Source organism: Leptodactylus fuscus, chromosome 1 (genome assembly GCF_031893055.1).
Source record: "Leptodactylus fuscus isolate aLepFus1 chromosome 1, aLepFus1.hap2, whole genome shotgun sequence".
Classification (NCBI taxonomy): domain Eukaryota; kingdom Metazoa; phylum Chordata; class Amphibia; order Anura; family Leptodactylidae; genus Leptodactylus; species Leptodactylus fuscus.
In genome coordinates, this window is record NC_134265.1 from 57,798,470 (window position 1) to 57,822,877 (window position 24,408).

The 24,408-nt window shown below is 40.1% G+C and overlaps 1 protein-coding gene across 4 annotated transcripts in view; it reads right to left on the minus strand.

The window, feature by feature from the left end:
• Positions 1-24,408, minus strand: part of SSBP2 (single stranded DNA binding protein 2) — a 146,592-nt gene that overhangs the window by 18,457 nt on the left and 103,727 nt on the right. For all 4 annotated transcript variants that reach the window (XM_075271250.1, XM_075271258.1, XM_075271267.1 and 1 more), the window contains exon 5: positions 6,137-6,226. In XM_075271250.1, the coding sequence (XP_075127351.1) occupies positions 6,137-6,226 (90 nt within the window). The remainder of the gene's footprint in view (positions 1-6,136; positions 6,227-24,408) is intronic.

Genomic DNA, 24,408 nt, shown 5'->3' on the forward strand with positions numbered 1-24,408 from the left:
AGACACCATTGCGGCAGTGTGATGGTCTCCGTTAATAAGTGATCAACTGGAAATATAAAAAGACATCTTCATGTTCAAGTACAGTATAATCGGGAATGTAAATCTGTATAGCATCCTTACATTTCTAATGCAAGAATGTGGTCAAGCACACAGAAGAACACTTTGTACAAATGAATGTCCCCGTCAATACAAAAATTCCAATTATAAAATATAAAACACTAACTTAAACAAATCTAATTTAGGATTGGAGAAAATGTTCCCAACTGCATAATAGAATAGATGAATATTAAACCTAATTTTTGACTGATTTTTTCACATTTTTGTATTGGACTGCAATTACCACTTCATTCCACTAGGTGGCAATGTAGACACATTGAAAATCACATTGCTCCACTTCCCCTTCTTTTTAACCTTGTCACTTATTTTTTAGTTTGAAATATAGTGTTTAATTTTATTTTAGGTTATAAAGTAGTCTTTTTATAAACACCGGGTCGTGCACTGGATTTCTCAGCTGAGATTATTTACCAAAAAATGATCATTTTAAATGGATGAGGAAGAATGTGAGCGCCCCTGTCCCGATATTATTTTCAGATACATATATACTGTTTCTCTCTGTATTAAAGCCAAAACCAACGATTGATGTGATGGAGCCATGTTTTTCCAAAGTATAGTCACCGGAAGCTTAAAAGAAATCCATCTCCTGTCTAGTCATATGACTGAACATGGTGGCGGAGAAGATGGATGAATGAATGAATGAATGGTTATCAATTCTAAACAAATTCCATAAAATTGCCTAAGGCCAATCATAATATGACTTTTATATGGAATTCTTGTCACATCGACTATACTGAATGCAGGATCTGCAGAGGTGGTTCTCCAATATAGGTTTTATGAATCCCTTTGTTATGTATAATGTGCACCCCTCTGCCCCAGACTCTGCTTTAGACATAATATAGTCAATTACTGTTGTCCAGAGTGAACGTGTCACTAAATCGGGGGCCACTGGACCCCCAGAATCTACACACTATGAAAGATTCCTTTTAAATGGTTTGTCCGAGCATAACAAGTTCTCACCAATCCATTGATGGAGTTGCACAGATCACAAGAACAGGAGTCTGGGGTCCCTAAATGTAGTGATGGTCGTGCATACATGCAGCTGCTCCATTTAATATCTATGGGATTGGTAAGAGCCATAAAGATTGAGTGGCATTGTCTATGCACAGTCATAGCTCCATTTTAAAAAGGATCCTTGTTGTTGTGACTGGCGGAGGGTCCAGCAGTGGTACCGCCAAAAAACAGACACTTATTACCCATATTGTCAATAGGTGATAAGTTTGTGATTATGAGAAAAACTCCTTTAAATCACATTGTGTGACTCCATACACATCTGCAGATTCTCAACTAAAATGCTGCAGGGGGTTATTTTTTTTTCTTTACACTACAATATCAATAGGGGTCCCTACCTACACTGGGGTAAGAAGAATACCCAAGTATCCAATAGAAATATTCATTTTGCCAAGTGGTAGTGAAATACTCTGCCCCCCTGTGGATGAGAACCTTGTATACAACTTTCATGGTACACCGGAGAGCAAAACAAAACGCCGCATAGCTACATGACGGGAACAACTCTCACATTTCAGTGTCATGAAGAATATTAGATTCTTATTAAATTGTCCACTAGGGGGTGTTCCAAGTGCATATATAAAATACAATACAACACGTGGGGCTGTGGAGGCAGAAAAAAAGATCAATTACCTTAAGGGTTAAAATATATTATAATAAATTATAATTAATTAGATAAAGGTTGTTGTATATTTATTTTCATAGGAATTCAATCAGTAGCTTTTAATGAATTAAGAGGATTTTTACTACTTCTGTCTGACGCTGGATGTCAGTCCTCTATGAAGAAGCTGGAGTCAGGCTGTGAGCAAATGAAAGAGTTGGAGTCGCTGGTTTGCCCGATACTATGGTTCCCTTTTGGACAGTGGGTGTTATATTACATGTGGCGGCACTATGGAGCTCTGTTGTACTGAGTGTGAGGGCCATTATACTACATGTGGGGACATGGACAATTTACCGAGTGTGTGGGCTCTGACAGGGCCATGATAGTACATGTGGGAGTGCTATGGGGCACTATTATATGTGGCGGCACTATGGAGCTCTGTTGTACTGAGTGTGAGGGCCATTATACTACATGTGGGGACATGGGCAGGGATATTTTACCAAGTGTGAGGGTTCTGAAAGGGCCATGATAGTACATGTGGGAGTGCTATGGGGAACTATTACATTACATGTGAGGTGCCATTATATTACATATGGGGACATGGACAATTTACCGAGCGTGTGGGCTCTGACAGAGCCATGATAGTACATGTGGGAGTGCTATGGGGCACTATTATATGTGGCGGCACTATGGAGCTCTGTTGTACTGATTGCGAGGGCCATTATACTACATGTAGGAACATTGACAGGGACATTTTACCAAGTGCGAGGGCCATTATACTACATGAGGGGACACAGAGAGACATTTTACCAAGTGTGAGGGTTCTGAAAGGGCCATGATAGTACATGTGGGAGTGTTATGGGACACTATTACATTACATGTGAGGTGCCATTATATTACATGTGGGAGCATTGACTGGTCCATAATACTGAGTGTAAGGGCCATTATACTACATGCGTGGGCTCTGACAAGGCCATGATGTGGGAATGCTATGGGGCACTATTATATTACATGTGAGGTGCCATTATATTACATATGGGAGCATTGACTGGGCCATTATACTGAGTGTAAGGGCCATTATAATACATGTAGGGGTAATGAAGGGGCCATTACATAACTGCTGACGGAGGCTCCATACAAAGCCATATTTTATTAACATTTATAAGGGATCACTACTCTGGGGGTACTTCGGTTGGGACATTTTTTCACAAGGCGGCACTTCGCTGGAAAAATTTGAGAAACACTACTATAGGAGACGTCAGAGAAAGAGACATAATGTACCCCCCCCCATATCAGAGACTGTTGGGACTCCCTAGGCTGTAATACAGTCCAGTTATTGGCCAGAATATCCCCAGATTTGATAACATGGGGTGTTTTGGCTGTAACAACGTTAATGTTATTGCGGTTGATTTTTATACATCTATTTTTGCTTCAGCGAGTCTGTCAAACTGCAGAAGATATTTTTCACAGATACTTAGAGTTTAATGTTACAGTAATAAGCATAAAACACAATCTGCTTGACGGCGAACGTTTTAGAACTTGTGAAAATAACCACGACAGAACGGGACTGTGGGGTCAGGGATGAGCGGGTTGTTCGGTACTTTAGGCCTAGCATTACATTAGCTGGGCGGCTCCTTAGGCTTTCTAGCAGGTAGGCACGGCATGTTCAGAAATAGCCGTCATTAAATGAAGAGCTGTCAATCATGTCGCCAAGAGACGATGATATGTTAATTGCAACGTTCTCCGAATTGGCTCATAAAAAGGTAATAACTGGAGCTCCTGTCATACTAAGCGAGGAGTGAACAGTGACACCTAAATATTTAATACTAGTTCTGTTCTAGACTGAGAGGCAATGACTATAATAGGGGAGGGATCGGAATAAATGGAACAACAGCCAAAGCTACACATAAAATATCCATATCTTGTAGCCCAATCTACTTGTCTTCAGTCAGAGAGAAGACAGGAAAGCCTAAGACACCCTATAATGAATGTATCAGTGGAAAACAACACCTTATCTAAAATCAAGCTTTATTACAAATGGATGTTAAAATTTTTTGGAATGTTTATTTTTGAATGTGACAATCTGACCCCGTTCTCTGCTTTATGGAGTGAGCCAACATGAGCCCCTAGGGTGGGAGTGTTAATGACCACTCTATTGTACAGATGGATAACATAGTACCGGGGCAGGTCAGCCAACAAATAACGAAGAGGTATTGAGTGGAACAACCGCTTAAGATTCCTCTTTGTTATCCAGTTTTTAGTCGCTGATCAGCCCCTCTTGATTGTGGCAGATCAGCTGACTGTTTGGTTCTGGTCCAGCAGGACCCTTACTTTTTTCATCATCCTGCTCCAGTCTCTGCCTCCCATTGAAAACAATAGGAGGCACACAGATACGCACCCTCCTGATCTGTGCAAAGGGGGCAGTCACTTTTTGGGACTGGAACTGTCTAGGATATTTTTCTTGACTCCCAGTAAAGAGTTGGTAAAAAAAATCTGTCAGTATTTTCGGCTATACTCATAGGATAGGAATACATCTTTAACACCACCACACCTTCTCTTCACACAAATCTGCCGAGAGCCAACAAATGATCATGAAAACTAAATAACTACAACCTATTGACTTCATTTTATATATGATCGTTCACCTATTACATTATGGGAGGCTTTTTTGGAGGCCAATTTTGAGGCGGATTCAGAATCAAAATCAGCACCGAAAAACTCTGTGTGCACTGACCCTTAGGCTGAGATTTTTTGGCGAGGATTTTGGAGAGGAAAAAAAACAATTCAGGAATTAGGAAATGTTTTTTTACATGAGGGGTTTTTTTTGGAGCTTTTTTTGAGGAGTTTTTAGTTGTTTTTTTTCTTCCAGCACAGTGTACGGACCTTGAAAAAACTGCTAGCGGTTGCAAAAACCGCCTGCGATGTTTCCAGATCCCAATGATTTTTTCAGGCGGAATCTGCCTGAAGAAAGGTCATGTCGCTTCTTTTTTCTGCTAGCGGGAAAAAACACTAGTGGATTACATAGGACTCTACTGTGAGGCTGTTTTTGGAGGCAGATTTTAATGTGGATTCCGCGTCAAAATCCTTAACAAAAAACTCTGTGTGAGCTCACTGCTCCATTGTTGTCAGCTCTGCAGTACCTAACGCCACCGATACACGCACAGTAAGTGAGCAGCGTGACGCCTGCTATGTAAACATTATGAAACATGAACTTTAATATCACTGCTTGCTGTAAACCTTCACTATTTAAAGCAACAACAACTTTTTTTATTGCAAATCTGCATCATGTTCAGACTCCAGATTTTTAACTACTGTGCTGTTTTTGCAAGTAATATTACTTAATTTCTCATGATCTTCAAATCAAATAATAAATAAATAATACAGAAAGTTATATTGGAAGTTTGTAAAATTTTTCATTATATGAAAAAAAACAACAACACACAAGTGTTTCGGTGCACGAGTGACAGAGGCAGAGGTGAACCTAGGGTTTGTGCCGCCTGAGGCGGACGTCTGAAAGCTGAGGGGGCGGGGCCGAGCGGAGGGGGTGGGGCGAGCGTTGTTAGCAGGCAGAAAGCAGGCAGGGAGAGGACCTGCTCTCTGCTAAGTGTGAGGGGCGGCCGCTGGAGCAGCGCTGCGTCCACAGGGCCGCCCCAATCCGGCGCTCGCTTCCCGTGCCGGGCTGCCGAGACGGTGACGCTACGCCAGTCCAGGACAGCTTGTCCTGGACTGGCTTAGCTCAGCAAAAATGCCGCCCTCCCCCGGGGCCTCGGTATAGCGCCGCCTGAAGCGGTCGCTTCAGGTCGCCTCATGGGAGGTGCGGCGCTGGGCAGAGGTATGGGGCATGTCAAGTGAAGCTGGAGTGTACTCCTCTGACTTCAATGAAGAACCGCTCTGGCGTACTACAGCGGGGGGCCGGGCCGGTGTGGCCGGGCCGCAACCATGGTCCGCAATTTATAGCACATGTCCGTAATGGCTGTGAATTGCGTCACTGCACGGACTCGCCCACAGAACTCTATGGGCGAGTGCGGCAGGACACGGACATCTGCAGAGTCTATGTTGCTGATCAGGAACTAGTGTTGCTGATCAGCAACTTGCGGACCGTACATTCAATACGGTCGTGTAAGACCAGCCTTAACTGTAAAAAGACAGCAAACAGCTATTCTGTCAAAATAACTTTAATGTGGTGAATTTACTGCCCTGCTGGCATCTGAGATGACTTGTATGTTGCATCTGAATGTTCTTTATAGTAATATAACAAGAGGTGAGGAAGGTGAACTATCCATTATTAGGCACCACAATAGAGACGCTGCATAAAACGCACTCCGGCAGCTTCTAACAAGAGACAGTATATGCAGAATTACATGAAGAATCTGCAGTCAGCGGCCTCTGTGTTGATGTTTAGTCTACGCATACCTGAAAGAATCCAGGAGGAACTGGACCCACTGGCATTCCATCCCCCGGGGGCATATTTCCTAGAACAGGACTGGGTGCAGCTGCGGCACTCTGCAAGGAAACAAAATGTTGTCATTAGTGTCAGTCTTATCTGTAACTCTGTCATCTAAGAGCATGACCCAGACCAACTCCATTGAATACAGGCCACCATACCATCACCTACACAAAAATACCTAAAGGTTAAAGTGAACCTGCCAGGTGATTTCTTCCACCCCGATTTGAGAGCAGGATGGCCACACCGATGTGTATGTGATACAGAGTAGGACAGCAGAGCTCTGTGACATATAGGTGTATGTGAGTCAGAGTAGGATAGCGGAGCTTTGAAATTACATACGTGTATGGGATTCAGAGCAGGATTTCTAAATACCAAGTAGAGCAATTCCTGCCAGGACTTCTAGAAGAGACAGAGAGTCCTGCTTAACCTGTGCACACAGTGACTGACAACACTAAGGTGTCTTTAGGGCTAATTCACACGAGGCAAATTGACAGTGAATTTGACGCAGAATCCGCCTGAAAATCCGCTGATCCCATTTACTTCAATGGGAGCTGCTCGCTTCTTTTTTCCGTTAGCTTTTAGCAGAAAAAAAAGAAGCGAGCTGCTCTATTTTGCTGTGGATTCTGCGGCTGATTCAGCCGCGGCGTCTGCAGCGCGAGGTCCGGCCCTTTCATTTGGGCTTAATCCATCACGGAATGATGTGACAGGATGCCAGTGCACTTCACCGGCATCCCGTCGTGGCAGACGTGACAGAATATGTACACGCGGAACCCCCGTGTGAACGAGCCCTTACATCATCAAAAGCTTCCAGCCAACAGCTATTTCTCCTGACAGCCAACTACCTCATTCGTATACACGCTTGTCATGGCCAAGTGTGCATGTGTTCTGAATGGGAAGAGGAGAGTTAGCTATTGCCAGACATCTTGAGACCAGAAGGAAATTTAACCTTGCACACTTCAGCTTCTCTCTCTATTAAAGTTCATTGTACATAAGAAAACAGTAGTCATTCTTTTCAGACATGGAATTCATCACAAGAATGGGGAGACCCATCTGTTCTTGCAGTCAGTGTGGGTCCCAACCAAAACCCTTCAACCGTGACATAACGCACACCTGATGAAATAGGTGTTAAAATTGGGATACACAAAACTATTCCAGTGAAAACCTAAGCCTTTATGGCTGCTTCAAATCTCGTAGTATAGAATTACTTAAAGCGTATTTTACCTCTGAACAAACTTTGCAGAAATCATTAGTACCGTGAGTGTACATTCGGAATTATTGGCCATTTATAGGGCTTTTATTCAGCATTTTTCACTCAGGACATTAGAGGGACGTACATCCTGTACTGATGTGAATAAAGCGCTTGGGGTGAGAAAGAAACTCCCTAATCGGGGGCATATCTCTAGGAGATAGAAAGTGCATGGAGTCAGCAGAGACTTCAGAGTGAATGTCAGTTTAACAGGAGGGACCAGGAATAAAATCATATATGTGAAATTTATATTTGGTTGTATTATTGATTCGCAAAGTTTGTTGAAAAGTTACTGATCATTTACATTATAGATTATACGGGATTATTAAAATTCCCCATTTATCTGGGGGAAAACCCTAATAATACCATGAATAAATCTAACTTGATCAAGAATGCGCTCCAGATCTGTTTTACAGCAGCCTATAGTACAATACATAGATCAACCAGTGTCAGGATTTTTGCATTTTTATTAATAACATTCTACTACTTTTCTTTATGTGGGTCTCCTATATTAAATAAGAACAGACAATTCCTTTAAATAGGATTGTCTATTTTAGTAAACCCTAATGTTCCCCATAAAATAATGCTTTCCTAAGAACTCTGCGCCGGGTCATTTGTCCTGGACATTTATGAATATTTGACAACTGGTTTAGTCCATTTTTCTTGCCAAAGGGGTGTGTCCCTACATAGGCAGACCCAAGCACTGATTGGTAACCCCAACTATCAATGTATTAGGAGGAATAACAGAGGAACATCACAACACAGTTCTAAGAGATTATTCAGAATTGCTATAGTGTGAGAAATGCAAATATTTGCTAAACATATCAGGAGAGGTGACAGGTCCCCTTTAAATAAATAAGATGATCAGATATGTCCCGACAGCTCTACAATTTCAGACGCCATCAAAAACTCACAATTCGCACATTACCAAACAAAATAGTATCTGATTTTGGCAATATTTTAAGGAGAAATGACACAGTTAACCCTTACAGTCACAAACCAGCTCTGCCAGAATGACATAGTTGGGTATCCATATACAAAGTGTCTGGCTATGCCCCTTTGCATTCCTATGTTGCAGGCTAGGCATTATGTCATGGGTATTTTACACCAGAGCTTTGCATTCCACAGAGAGAACACGGAAGAAAAAGAGAGAGAAATCATTGATCCCTCTGGGGCTTTTCTCAAGAACATGTGGGCTTATGCTGCGTAGAAGAAAAGCCGCGTGGATCATGGTTCTATTAACTCGCACAGCGGGCTGGATGTTGTCGCTGGCTAACAACTGGAGAGCCACAGGTTAACAGCACACGAGGTTTAATGTGCCAACAAACAGGCAATAAGGCTGAAAGTATGCCAACAAGTTCTAAATAAAGCCAAGTCATTAACACGTAGGGGAAACGGATTTAGACGTCTTCCAGATACAACACTACGATGGCATAAACTAGAATACGACATGCAAATCCTGCCTAGACTAACATTAATATTCATAATAGATTTCAGAGAGGTTTCAATAAACAGATCGAGCACAATATAGTTAATATTTTATGACGCATATTAAAATATTTATCAGCAGTTATGGGGTCTTCCATTAAAGAAAGATGACAACACGACCGCATCTGCATCTGTTGACAAATACAAAGACACATTATTATAGTTTATTAAGCAAAGTATTGCACGATTATTGGGAAATAAGGGAGGAAAAAAAAACCAAACCATAACATAAATACACACACATCTATCTATCTATCTATCTATCTATCTATCTATCTATCTATCTATCTCATCACCTGTGAAAGGTCTAGAAAGTAGAGGACACGTTCACATCCACCAATGGCCAAAAAGGGTAAAGTCAAATTTTTATTTATTTTTTGCTTTCCAGCGTAGAAAAAAAGATTTCTACCTGGAACCGGTCAAGCAAGCTTGCTGAAGTTACAGGATTTTTTTGCATCTTACCCCGCAGCTTATTATAACCTATTAGGATATGCTCAAGCAACAGAATTTCACAGTATATTCCATGGTGAAATCTGCATAAAATCAGCCTTCAATTGATTTCGATGTGAATCATCTCCGTAGTCTGCGTGGCGCAGAATTGTTCACATGGATTTGACATCCACGCCAATACGTAACATTTTAGTTACTGAAGTGGAAATTGAGGCAGGTTATCACACGTGGATAAATCCCATTCTATAGGGCTAATCTGTGGGTGGAACCACAGTGTATAACACTGCAAATCAACAGCTGAAATCTCTAGGTTCAACGTCCAATTTCTGCTGTGGATTCTGTGTCGGACACATAAAACATCAGATATGTGAACATGACCATAAGGTATAATAAAGGGGTTGTTTGGCAAACTTTAACAAAAAAAACCCCCAAAAAACAAGCGCTGGAGTCCTGGGTTCGAATCCTGCCAAAGTCTACATCGGTAAGGAGTTTGTATGTTCTCTCCGTGTTTGTATGGGTTTCCTCTCACAAAAACTCACATACCAAAAAACTAAGTGCTACCACTTGGCAACAGCAGCTTGTTGATGGGTTCTAGTAATGGGAATCTATCCAACATATTTACACAAAAAATAGAAATGATTAAAAATCAGGGTAATGAAGATACATGGCAATTGTAAAATCTTCATCTTTGTAGACTACAGAGGCAATTTTGGATTATCTATTTTACATCTGTTTTATTTTCTATTGAAAACGCGAAGGTACAAGAGCAAGTCAAGGTTGATATATATAATATCATAATATGCACACAATGTGGTTGTTAAGTACACAAAGCAATGGGTAACACAAAGACAACTCTCCTGGTTTATGCGCCATTGATATATCCATCCCCGAATGACTGCAGACCCATATTCAATACTAGTTGGAGTCGTTCTACAAGTTACAGCCATTCATGTACCTAAACTTATACTTTATAAATATCACAGACCTTATTGTAACCACATGTAATTCACTAAGTATACTGGGCGAAGGCTAAACGGGGAATAAAAGCAACACTCGTCTCCTGGATAGCAGAAATAAGGTCTGAATAGGGTTTAATCAAAATGACAAAAGACGACAATCTATGGGCGGTCATGGTCTTGTGATGTCTACATCCCTAAGATGGTATATGTAGAAAAGGAGTCTTTATCAGAAGATTCAATATGGCAATATAGGCATCATATTCACGGATTCTCTACAATTACAATTAAATCTGTGTTTATAGTCTGACTGAGTTTTTTTTAAAAAATTTTTTTTATATCTGGGCAGCAAAAAGTGGACAGTAAAATAAAACTAATGTTCGTGTGTCATTAAATGGATCAGTAGAAAAACCAGACACATTAACATCAGTTAGTGTCCGCTAATGTCAGTTATGAACATAGTAGGGTAGAGTGAACGCCCTCTAATGGACACATTGCTGGATGTGATGTGCATTTATCTATATAGAGGGGTGAGCTTCTACTGTAATGCATAAAGAGGTGCTATCTTCTATTGTGATGCTGTCTGCAAATGAAGTGACGATTGCATATTCTGTAAGGGTTTTCTTTTATAAGTGTTTAACATAAAAACATGGCTTACAAAAATAGGTCAGTTTCTAGTGACACATTGCTTATAAAGGAGTTTTTCACAGGATAGGTGACTAGGGTCTGATTGCTGGGGGGGGGGGGGGTCCCACTTCCATCAAGGAAATGGATTTCAATGGGACCGGCATAGATAGCAGAGCTCTGTACTCTGTCATCTCCGTAGTCTCAGAGTATTAATGGAGTAGCAGATGCACATGCACAACAGTTGCCCAAATCAAATGGGGATCATGGGACCCCTACTCTAATGATCAAGACTCCCACCTCATCTACCCTGTGGATAGGCTATAAATTGTTATTGTGGGGCATCCCCTTTCAGACCCCCTTCTATAGCCAGAGGCTCTAACATAATGACTTTAATGGATCTGACCCGTCCATGTAGTACATCAGTGCGCGGGCAGGGCCCTCTACCCCACTGTGCCAGTCGGTCATTGTTAGTATTATATCTATTTGTATATTTTGTGTACTGTATGTGAACCCTCAAATGTAAAGCACCATGGAATTAATGGCGCTATATAAACAATAATAAATAATAATAATAATTTATGTAATCGGCATGCATTTCCTCTGCGGCTAGTAACCAGAGTTTCTACACATCAGATCACTATATGTAGGATATTTGCTATACCTGGCATATACAGTACAACAGTCATTGATTTATTTACTTCTCTTACTTGTATAGTGTTAACACTTTACAGACACTGTCGGTCACTGTCCTATACAGGCTTTGGCGGTTTTCAATATACTACTATCTTATACTGTGATACAAGCGACCACCTCTCAGGTTTATCATACATCAGGACAAAGCACGGTCTTGCTTCACCTCTCCCTCCTCTAGAAGTTTAGTGCGCAGCACAGCAGTCAATATAACGGCTCCATGAAGATGGAGGGGGCTCCAGATAAATAAGTACAAAACCCTGCCATATATTTGTAATGACATTACTTGCACAGCGTGAGCATTAATGGCAGGCACGGCATATCTCCTCCGCACAGAGCAGGGGACCTAAAATTTATTGATGCAATTATCAATGGTTTTGTTTGCTACACCTGTAATTTGGCGGCTTCCCTCCTTCTCTTTCATACAATAGACAATTTAATTTGCTCCATATTTTATAAATAAAGCACATTGATGTAACATCAAGAAGTCATTATACTAATGGGCTTTCAATAGGTGAGTGGCACTGCAATGTGTGCACTGATGTCTTTCCATTGTCTGCTGATTGTTTTAGAAAATACAACTCATTAAACTGTGCCGACACAAACAACTCTGCTATTCTGACTTTAATATACTTCTGGCACCATAATGAAGTGTCCCTGGCTCTTCTAAATACCACCTAGACATCTAGTAGACCTGGTCTGGCCATCCATCTTGTAGGTCTCAAGGCCTTTCTGGTACCGCATACCGCTATACAGGTATCAGACATGTTTTATATTCTGAACATTAAATTTCTTACAATTGGCAACCCAAAATTACACTGCAAAGTGGTCCTCTAGATTGGTGGGCTTGTGAGACAAGATGGACAGAACTGACAACTGAGTCATGCGTTGGTATACCCATGACCAATGAATGCTTCTACCTTAAAGGGATCATCCACTTTCACAAATTAATGGAGCATCTGTATAATAGGCCAAGGGGGTATTTGACAGTCAACCTCCATTGATCTAGAACTGATGGCCTATATTATGAATAGGCCTTTAATATAATGAAAGTGAACAATTCCTTTAAGGCCAAAAAGACAACATCTCCCCATTCATGTCTGACATGATCTGTCACCTTTTTATTCAAGCCAGTGTCCGTTCTTATTCTGTGTACGTGTAAACCTTGATGACTGAAGAGCAAATGATACAATGGGGGAGTATTCAGTTTCCCCATCGGTCTTGATAACTTCTGACCCGGCAGATGACGCACCCGATTTAAGACGCTTTGATACCTTGTCATTTATCAAGCGCGTCTGGCTGTACTAAAAAGATTTTAGAAAAACCTCTGAGGCCGTCCTCCTCATGCTCCCTTTTAGGAAAGTGGCGAGGGTGGTGTAAAATCACCAACTGTGACAAATATTGTTGGAAGCAGCAGTGTAGGTACACGGGGCGAAAATCGTAAGGAACGCTTCATTCCTGATCACTGTCCAATATAAACTTGTCAAGAGATTGAACAAGCTGCAGATCTGCATTGGGATACATTCCGATTCAATGAGGCCAATCCACGCGTGGCCACCTGCTTTGCTAAAGTTAATAGGTTATTATTGATTGAATTGAAAAGTCGTGGCCATGCAAACAGCAATGTGGATTCCCATTGAAAACAATGGTTTGATGCAGATTTTGTCATGCAATACGTAGCAAACCATATTAAAATTCCATCGCCTGAACTTGCCCGATTACCAAACCAAGGAGCAGCCATTGTGATCTACTTTAGCTGCTGTCCGGATGGAATACAAAAGCATATAGTAAAGTACAAAACAACAAAACTAAATGCTGTCTCTGTATAGGCTGTATGTAAGCTACTTTACTGTCTGAAAATCTCCAGGTAGAACCATCTATGTCTTATTCTTGGAGGTTTCGCATGGATTGTGCTACACAATGCAGGAATTTACAGCCCATTCATTCTACATAGAGCATATAACAATGTAGACTATATAGAAGGCATACATATGTGTTAAGCTATTCCTGCTGTAAGGTCATGCAAACATCGGAAGAAAATAACACAACACAATAATAATAATGATCAGGAATGTGTCTGTAATATACACCGCCATCCCCCAGGTTACAGACTGTGTGTCATGGATGTATAGACACTGATTCAGCAAACCCTTCGTAACAGTAATTAATATACATGGACAATGATCCCAGAAACTAGTAATAAGAAATGGAAAATATTGATATTAAAAGGATTTTCTTTCCTTCCAAGACATTCTGATTTATTTTATATTTAGCAGGAAACCAATCTGATGTGAACAATGGGGCCCGTTTTGGAAATGAAAGCTGAAGTTTGGTTGCAATGGATAACACGGACACTCTTACGCTGAGACAATTTGATACATGAGGCCTAATGTTCTATTCTATAGACAATAAGAGAGTGGACACAACCAATTCCTGCTATGACCTATAGTATATCAGCTCAACCTTGTATAACTATTACTACTAAGTAGGTTATAGCTGCAAACTAGGAATATAGCCCTAGTGTGAGAGAGCTCAAGATCAGGTAGCGGAAAACTGGGGAAGTAACAAAGTATCCGAACTGGGGGGAAGGAATAAATAAAACACATAAAAGGATAAAATAAATCACAAATCTGGGTTATGGAATCAAAGTCTGGAGCATAATGGGAAAAAAAGTTACTAAGTCGGGCTTCAAAATAAAGAATTTATTCATTTTTAAATTATATTATACAATTATTAATATTGAATAATTAGTCACATAATTTGTTACAGATTTACTTTCATAGGAATTCAATCACTGTTTTTTTCATGAATTATATGATCTTTATTGCTTCTATCTGACCACGGCCAGCCATTTAATAAAGGAGTCGGAGCAGGCTATAGAAAAATAGAGGAATCAGAGCTACCGACATACAAACCTGCCACTAATAAGCAATGACAGTCTGTGCAGGTCAGATATAAAATGGCATGCTCCATCAAATTTACAATAATTGATCAAATTAATCAATAATAATAATAAATATATATATATATATATATATATATATATATATATACACACACACACACACACACAGTATATATATATATATATATATATATATATATATATATATATATATACACACACAAATATATATGAAATCCGTAACCGTACAATTAAAAAAAATAAAATAAATATAAATATAGATAAGCAGAGTCTTTGCCATATGAAAAAGTACATGCGATTCCCATGTTCTCCAATAGGTGTCACTCTCAAACTCTGTTTTAATGCAGATTATGAAAGCCATCAAAAAATAAAATACTTTTGTTGTCAAAGGGACGGGGAATAAACTCTGCTGGAGACTAACTGACATATTCCTACTTTTCTCGGAAACCGCAAGACACAGTTTATCTACTTGGGGTTGGCTGGAAAATAACATCTGCAACAAAGGGCTAGGTTAGAATAGAGCGAGACTCTTGAATATTACTAGCCGTATCTGGCTTGTCCTTGTCACAGCTCTGAGTAAAAGCACCAGCAGGCTGCAATATTTGGGGACTTGATGCGGTTTATATAAAACCAACAAAGATTCAAGAAACACAAAATATATAAAATAAAAGTGTAAAATTACCCGCAGATGCAGCGCTCCATAAAACCACCATATAGATGAAATTCTATGGTAATGGCTGGAAGTCCAGAGCTTTAAAGTCAACTATAAGCTAGAATATGGTCATGCATATGGGATAAAATTACTGCCCCCTCTATCAGACTATAGACCAAGTAATGTGGTCACATTTATGTCAAAATCCAAAATAAAAGTTGATTCCAGCCAAGTTTCGTGGAAAATTGAAAAATTCTTCTTTATTGATTAAAATAGCATAATAAAGATGACAGCACACATCTCACAGGAGCATGGGCGTCAGACTGACGCGTTTCGGATTAGTACCTTTGTCGAAGTCTGATGCTCCGAGCCGAGGGAGTGCATTCCGAGCTGAGCTTCTGAATCTGGTGGAAACAACTATGTGCTGGAGACTGATTTGATGCTGCTATTTGGCTGAGTATAAATTCCGTTTCTTCCCCATTTCCTCTATGCACATTTATGTCAGCCTGTGGTGGACAGTCCACACGTAGAAAAGCTGACCAACATACTTAGAGGAGAATTAGGAGAGTCATGACAATCCTTGGCCCAGAGCGAAGAGTAAATGAAGACAATGAACTGCATTAGAAGAAAAGAAAAAGCTTCTTTAAAAGGAAATTTAAGATGTGGTTGCGGATTTGTATGAATTACATTTTTCACCACAAAACCACACCCCCATTGATATAAGTGATAAAAAATACATTCCTTTTTTTGATGTGGCTGCAACAATGCCATGATCGCAATGTTTTAATATACACTTACAGTAATGCCTCAAGGTACACTGCCACTAGCTGCCAAAAACCCACCCAAAGACAATCACCAACAAAACCATGCGGCCACTGCCCGATACGTGTGCGTGGGCTCTGGCTATAAGTGACAGCCACATCAGGTGTTCTTACACTTATAGTTACAGCCTACTTTTACAGAAAAACTTATAGAATTCCCACCTGATAAATAAGAACAAATAAGAATGAACCACTTAAAGGAAGTTTTTTTTTGCTACCACTAAACATAAAATGTCATGTTAAAGGACAGGTAGACCAACCTACCATTAAGTTACATCCTAAACACCAAAACTTCACCACACTGAGTCTTCTTCAGGATCTGCCACGTAATATGGTTCCACCCCAGCTGAGACATAGGAGTTTTCACCAAAGATGGTGAAACATTGATGCTCCTGGTTACCGGCCACATGGTGTTGTGCGGCAGCAGCGTAATACAAGCCCCAATATGACTTACCTTGGCACCTGGACTGGGACCTTGTTAATAGACTCATCTACAAAATGCTACACATTCAGTGTCTCTACAACATTCTTCATTCCTGATCCCAATTAACTATATCAAATAACAATTCATTAAACAATTAGATTACATTACATTTCTATTAACAGAAGTGATGAAGATCTGCTTGCAGCTCCATTGTGGCCTCGGATGATATATCTGTTGTACTTGGCAATACTTTGCTGCTAAGCTGATGCTGCCAGTCCCATCCAACAATATGGATGAACATTCCACAAGTATAATATAGTGGTATATAATAAATAAATACATATATAGATATATGGGAGATGTCCGGGAAGATGAGGATTGGGCTTGCTGGATCTGTTCAATCTTAATATACATTGTGAGAAAATCCGTTACCAGACCGGTTCAGCAGGGGCCTTCTCCCCCCACCACTTACTACACGCGTGGAAAGTGTATTTGTATAGGGAGCTTGAGTCATATAGCAGTCAGTTGAACTAGACCTTGGCCGACAGCCATCACATAACTATAATCAGCTTTTAGGTTCCCAAAAGGAAACCTATAAAATAAATTATATATATCCAAATTGGTAAGTTGATGGTTGGCCATCACCACCACACAAAATTCTCTCCAACGCAAACCATACATTTTAGTGTTAGTTGAACCTGCGGATTCTGGAGGGACTGAAAGATCATCTAGTGTGAATGGGACCTTTTACATCTCCCCAGACAGTAGAAGTCAATGGGAGAGATGAACTGGGTACCAAGACTGTAACAAAGCTGATACTTTTGTTCAAACACTACTTATTTCTAATGGAGGCTTACTCCTCTTTCCCAAAACATACATGCCCAGTTATATATGCATTTATATGGGGAGAGAAATATCTATTCAAGGATGTTTAAAGGTACCCATACCCATTCAGTAGTTGTCAGCCAAGAAACAATCTCTCACATATACATGCACCCTCAGATTGGCTGAGTGTACAAGTGTTTTCAATGGGTAAAGGACAGTAAGCCACTTCTAGCCTGCACTGGTGGTAGCTTATCACCTGGGAAAGCAAAATATTGAGCATATTGAATGTTATTATGCCCAAACCATCTTAGACCTAGGACTAATTCTGCCAAACATCAGTGGGTTTATCCATATTTTTTTTTTATGTGTATGGGGGGCTTAAATGGAGTTTCCCAGACTAAATTAATAATATTAGGATTCGTGGTGGTCAGACACCCAACACTCCATCAGTTTTCCGCATCTGATCCACAGAGAATGGAGAAGGGAGCAGTTAGCTCTGTTCTTTGTGTAGTGGTCACTCCTGGTACTGCAGATCAACTTCTATACATTTTAATGGAGCATAAACTGCAGTGTTCATCTGTACACAGAGAACAGAACTGTCCGCTTCCTTTATGTTTCAGCTTCTGAGAACAGCTGATCAGTGAGGGTGCCCTGTACAAGATCCCCCACCTTACTTCATTATACGTCCAACAGATTTAGCCTGGACAACCCCTTTAATTCTGAGCAGATGACAATGACAAGTCAGACAGCTATAGATTATTTTGTAGCAGGACAAGTTGAAAACAACCACGTCTATCACTTTTATTCCACGGTCAGCCAGCAATGGGGATGGCGTTCAGATAGGTATTAGATAACCGTTGATCTATCCTGCTGATTTTGGCAAGACTGACCACCTAATACGTATAGGTTACTCCATCAATGGCAGATGTAGGGGGAGATAAGAATTGGGCAGTCAAATTTTATATTGTAGGGGAAATAAGTGGCCATTCCCATTCAGTACACATACACTGCTCAGCTGAGCATGCATGTGTAGGGGGAGAATGTGCAAGACAACAGTTGATGGAATGTAACGCTATGTTTATGGCCTGCATTACAGAATGGTAAGACTCATCTGACACCTACAGATACCTCCCTCTATCCCAGAGGTGTAAGATGCGACTACTAAACTGTTATCCTAGTTCTAGTTCCCAGTGCAGAAACCAGGCTGATAATATCTGAAGACAAAGCAGCAAAAACTTCAATAGATGAGAAAAAAAAAAGGGCACGGGTTTACACAAAGCTGAAAGACGGGAGCAAGAATCTACGTGTTAAACAGCATTCAGCCTGACTTAAAACATTAAGATCAACTAGATTGCACGAATGGAGGAAATGTATTTGCATCTCTGCTCCTGGATAGCTTGATAAATAACTAAATGAAAATGTGATACAGTTGGCTTCACACGGCAGTAATGATTTAGTACAAGGACCTGAATGAGAAACAAGGCTGTAACAATCTCACGGACCCAGAAAACAAGATGGAATTTGCACTGTGTTTTGCTAAAACAAGGCGAAAAAAAAAAAGAAGAAGAAAATATATGCAAGATCCAGAATAGATTAAAGCATGGGGCGTATATTGACCAAGCTATGGGGGATATTGATTGCCGGGCTACTGAAAATAAAACTAAATAACATAGAAGTAGAATTAAACTGTACGAGACATTTGCTGCCTCATTTTACAATCTCATCATCTCCTAATGACCACGTTAACATTAGAACCTGCCGCGAATGCAGAGAATACAAATCTTTTAATCCCCCGGTTAGAGAGCGCGCTCTAATGTGGTGACATCCTAAAATAAGTGACAGCACAACTTCACTTCTAGCTGTCGTGAAAGCGTACACAGCCATTTAGTATTACGGTATTATGTATACAGAAAGACAAAGAATATTCTAAAATAATAATAATAATAAATAAAATATTCCTATAGGTATCGGTCACTCGGTGTTCGTATATTCCCTTCTCCCCGCTCTTACTAGGTTGGAGTGGCCTGCGTGCTTCCGCATACTTTGTTTGCCTATTTCGTCTTTGCTGTTCCTATTGTGCTTGGAAATGTCTAATAAAAATTGATCAAACTTAAGTATCTGTCACTCAGGTTTGGAAAATCTTATTGTAGTAGGAGAGGGAAGACTGGCAGGCAATTGCTTATCTGGTAACTCCAACAAGGCTAAGTTTACACAGGTAGATTTTGGTGCAAGTTATATGATAAAATGTAACTATTATAGTAAGAGACCATATTTTGTTCTGAATAGCAGGCAATTGTGTGGCACTCATGATGTCCATTAGCAGACTACAGACCGCTGTAAAATGCAGACTGCACGCTATAGCCAGATGGACAGCGCAAAAGTCAAGAAATATAACAATAAGAAATGAAATATCAGTGTACAATGAATGCCTCATATTGATGCGTGGAGGTCATGACTTGTAAATTTGCAATATGTCCATAGCTCAGAATATTATGTTATGAATCAAAACTAAACTATATGAGCTCCAAGGACTTACAAGAAGCAAAGAAAGGCTCTTTTCCTTCTATTAAGATGCATACTGGAAAAAGTCCCTATTTTTACAGGCATTTACAGACAGTTGGCAACCCTGAAGTAAAGGCTTGCCGCAGGAAGTAGCTTCCATCCTGGAAACATAACAGGAAGTGGAATTCCAGCACGACCACATTCACCATAAATTCAGAAGATCAGTAACTGCAAAAGAAGCCTCCAGTGACTACTTATCTCTCCTAGTGTCACCCTCTCCACTTAGAGAATATATTACATCAGTACTTTATCTCCCCCTTGTAAATTTAGGAAGCTAATACACTACGGTAGTACCATTAGCATCTTCCTTTACATCTCGGCCCTGTACAGTGTGGGATCTTGTTGACTAGTCTGATCTGTGAAAAAATAGATTACATTCTATTCTGCCATGAATCTTAGGTGCCACACCAGCACTAGCTATATAGAGCTATACTACTAAAACAATACAATATGACGGTATGGAGCTATCCTACTAAAACTATCCAATGTGAAGCTATATTACTAACACTATACAATATGGAGCTATATTACTAAAACTATCCAATATGGAGCTATACTACTAAAACTATACAATATGGGGCTATATTACTAAAACTATACAATATGGGGCTATATTACTAAAACTATACAATATGGAGCTATACTACTAAAACTATCCAATATGACAAAATGGAGTTATATTACTAAAACTATACACTATGGAGCTATATTACTAAAACTATCCAATATGAAGCTATATTAGTAAAACTATCCAATTTGGAGCTATATTGCTAAAACTATACAATATGAAGATATATTACTAAAACTATCCAATATATCCAATATGAAGCTATACACTATGGAGCTATATTACTAAAACTATACAATATAGAGCTATACTACAAGTATACAATATTAAGCTATATTACTAAAATTATACAACATGGAGCTATACTATTGAAAGGAGTGCAAAGCTTAAGCAGCGTCACCTGACTAAAATAAGAGTTTGATGGACTTTATTGATATATAGTTTTTTATTTCTTTTTTTTTCTTTTTTTTTTTTTTTTTTTACACCAAGCTTCACCAACCCAGGGTGCGGAAAGAAGTATATACAGAAACGGAAGAGAGGTAGAAAAGAATGGGGGTAAACCTACAAAGGAGAAGCAGAAGAAGAAGAACAGAACAGAAAAAGGAGAAGAAGAAAGAAAGAAAGAAAGAAAGAAAGAAAGAAAGAAAGAAAGAAAGAAAGAAAGAAAGAAAGAAAGAAAGAAAGAAAAAGAAGAAGTGGTGATACTTGTCCAATAAAGGAGAGGGGTGGGGAGAGGGGGGCAGGTGATGGTGGAGAGGCGAGCGAGGGTGAGTAAAAAGGAGGAATGGGGATACAATGGCCAGAGTGCACAAAGCACGTAGGATAGTTGTAGTTTTTACAAGTATATTTTGTGACAGTTTTTGTCGTATGCTGGCACGTGGCTATAAACTGGCATTGATTAGTAATATAATTTACACTATCTGCCATAAATTATAATAAATGTCCGCCCCCTCCTGCTAAATCCCACCAAGGTTGTCATTGTTTTGAAAAAGTAGCAAAAGGACCATAAAAAGGCAAAAAAGTCCATCACAAATCTTTTGGCTCAAATGTTCTACGGCAAATTTGTGAGTTGGTAAGCCAGAACACTGACGCAAACCTCTTGATAAATTCCTCTCTTAGGCTACATTGAAATCTGAGTCAGAGGTTCTGTTTGGAGCCTCCATCAAAAATCACAGATGAAAAAGTCCTACATGCAGTACAGCAAAATGACTGACATGACAGAAAGCCTATGAATCCCATTATAGTTGATGGAGTGCACCGGGATCCATTTGTGATGGTCATAAGATGGATCTGTCCCCATCAAGATCTTTTTTTTTTCTTTTTCTTTTGGTAATGTCAAGACAAAATCTAGGGTTTGTTATGATATACTGGTAATACAATATATGTAATACATATACATAGAAAGACATAATATAGCTTAGGGGCAGAGGTCTGGATGACTCCTGGCCCAGAACCTGTGATCTAAAGAAAGTCATCTACTGCTCCATGCTATGAATAGTACTACAAAAAGGGAGAGAAAATAAAGCAGCAGTCGGAGCTAATGGGACTCGATGTCATTTACTGCAGCTTTCAAGGGTCCACCGTGAATTTATCCTCACTGGCCAAGCCAATGATTTCTCCGTGTACAGCTCAATACAAAGCGGCTGCTTTAACTTTCCAAAAAGATCAATTTGGAAGTGGAATAATGTGCAGATGCTGAACTGTCAGACGCCGGGGCAGTAAAGGCGTCACAAAGCGGTGATTCTCCAAGCAGTGTGGACTGTAAAGAATACGAAGAACTGCAGCTCAAGACAGTCTGCAAGGTAGCAGGGCCACCGCAAGACGTATCACCCTCAAAACCTATTGCGTTGTATAAATTCAGCCTGCCACGGGCACAGGAGATAATTCAACCCGACCGGTGAACGCTGGTTTGTAGCAATAACCTCAGCCGGTGCAGAAGGAAACAATCAATCCCGTACATCGGCTATACTGGATAACATAAAGTATACACCTTTGTGCTGGATATACTGTGATTTTTAGCTTTACTTTTACAGCAAATTATAGTAAGGATTTCCTTAAATGTTATGCATAACATTATGTCGGCATGGCAACGGCGAGCGCAAATTAAGAGAGTTCAATTTTAGAACATTTAGCTGCCCAGTATTTTTCAGCGCACATCTGATGAGCAGGCATTAAACATCGCTCATGTCAAAGGCAATTTACAAAAACACAAACATCCCCAAGACTTCAAGCCGTTCACATTAAGTGGAGCAAATTATTGCAAATGTTACCTTATAAAAATTGTATATTTCTCATTTAAGGCTTTTTAAAGTCGGGTTATATCTTGTCAATTTCATCCCACAAATAAGCAAGATATTTATGATGAAAAAATAAAAATAAAACGCTAATGTGGAACGTAACAGTATTTGGGTGAATCGCGCAGACTCTTCGCCACCCTTGACAGATAGACAGATTTAAAAAAGGAATGCAGTCAGCCACTATTAAAGGGGTTGCCCAGGATTTTATCTATAAATATCTGACTGGTGGTGGGCTGGCAGTGGGACCCTGCACAGATCAGCTGTATAGATGTGTGTCTAGTCCCTGGTCTTTACAGCTCTGTATTCTGGTCTGGCACTGTTACTACACCTACTGACTTTAATGGAAGATGACCTGCAGTAACAATGTCTGGCCACTATACTGTCTCAAGAGCCATCTATTTCAGGCTCTGTGCACTGTATAGTATGGGGGGACTGGATGTGCCCCTGAACATCAGCCCCCCACCAATCAGATATTTATGGCCTATCCTAAGAATAGGCTGTGGATAAAAAAAATCCTAGACAACCCCCTTTAGGGTGAGTTCCAAACATTTCAGAAAGACAACTTTTTTTTGTTGCAGATTTTGCTGCGGTTTTTTGAGCCAAAACTAGGAGTGTATTGAGCAGAAGGTGGGAGTATAAGAACTTCCTTTTGTGGTCGTTGTTAGCTTTGGCTTAAAGGGATTTCCCATGATTTCCCAGGAGTCCATTTGCTGGGATCCTCAATGATCACAAGAATGTATTTTCTGTGTCCCCCATATACAAGAAGTGGCAGTGGACATACTCAATGGGCGTATTAAGAATAGTCAGGTACATAAATCGGCTATCTCCTAAAGTCCAACAGTGAGAAGAGCAGCAGCAAATGCTTGACTGTTACTCTACTGAAACACAGGACCCCCAATCTCATGATCAGTGGGATCCAACCACTAGGCACTTATCACCAATCCTGTAAAATAGGTAATAAACTTTCAGCCTTGAGCTCTGTGGACACAGGCAAATCCTGTCCATAAATTCTGAACCGTACATTGCCCATATTTAGACCTGGTACAGAAATGGTGATTTATGATGCTTGGAGTCACGGCCTCTTCAAGGTTCTAATATCCTCTACTATATAAAGTACAGGCAGCAGAGCTGTAGGGAAACCGGGGCTCCAAGTATCTCTGGATCACTGTGCTACCGGAATTCTGGTCTCCACAACAGATTCAGTCCAAGACGTTCGGGCAACGCACTGTCCGGATTTTAAGGACTAGATTTGTCTGAATGCAGGAAGCCTTAACCAGTTCAAAGGATAAACAATCAATATTAGACTGGTGTGGTCCAACTCCCACCAGTCACTTGTTTGGAGAGGTCAGGGCAAACAGTTGAGTGCTACAGTGACTTACTAAGCACAGCACCGTACATTATATAATGAATGCACTTGGTATGATAAGTATAGCCTCACTTGAGTGGGTCTGAGCTGCAAACAGGCCATGAGACCATTGAACGTGATGTTACATAGCTGTAAAAGGGAAGCAGAGCTCACTCTAAACACACCATGCACAGTGAAGAAGTGGGGCTTTTAAACCTCCATTAAATAAGAAAACAGAGACCAAACTACATACCAGACATGTTAAATAAAGCCTGTGATTTCCAGTGAGATCTGCAGAGTATACAGTAAGTTACACCATATATCTGTTATTGCTTATAGCGTACAGAAAGTCAAAGACGCT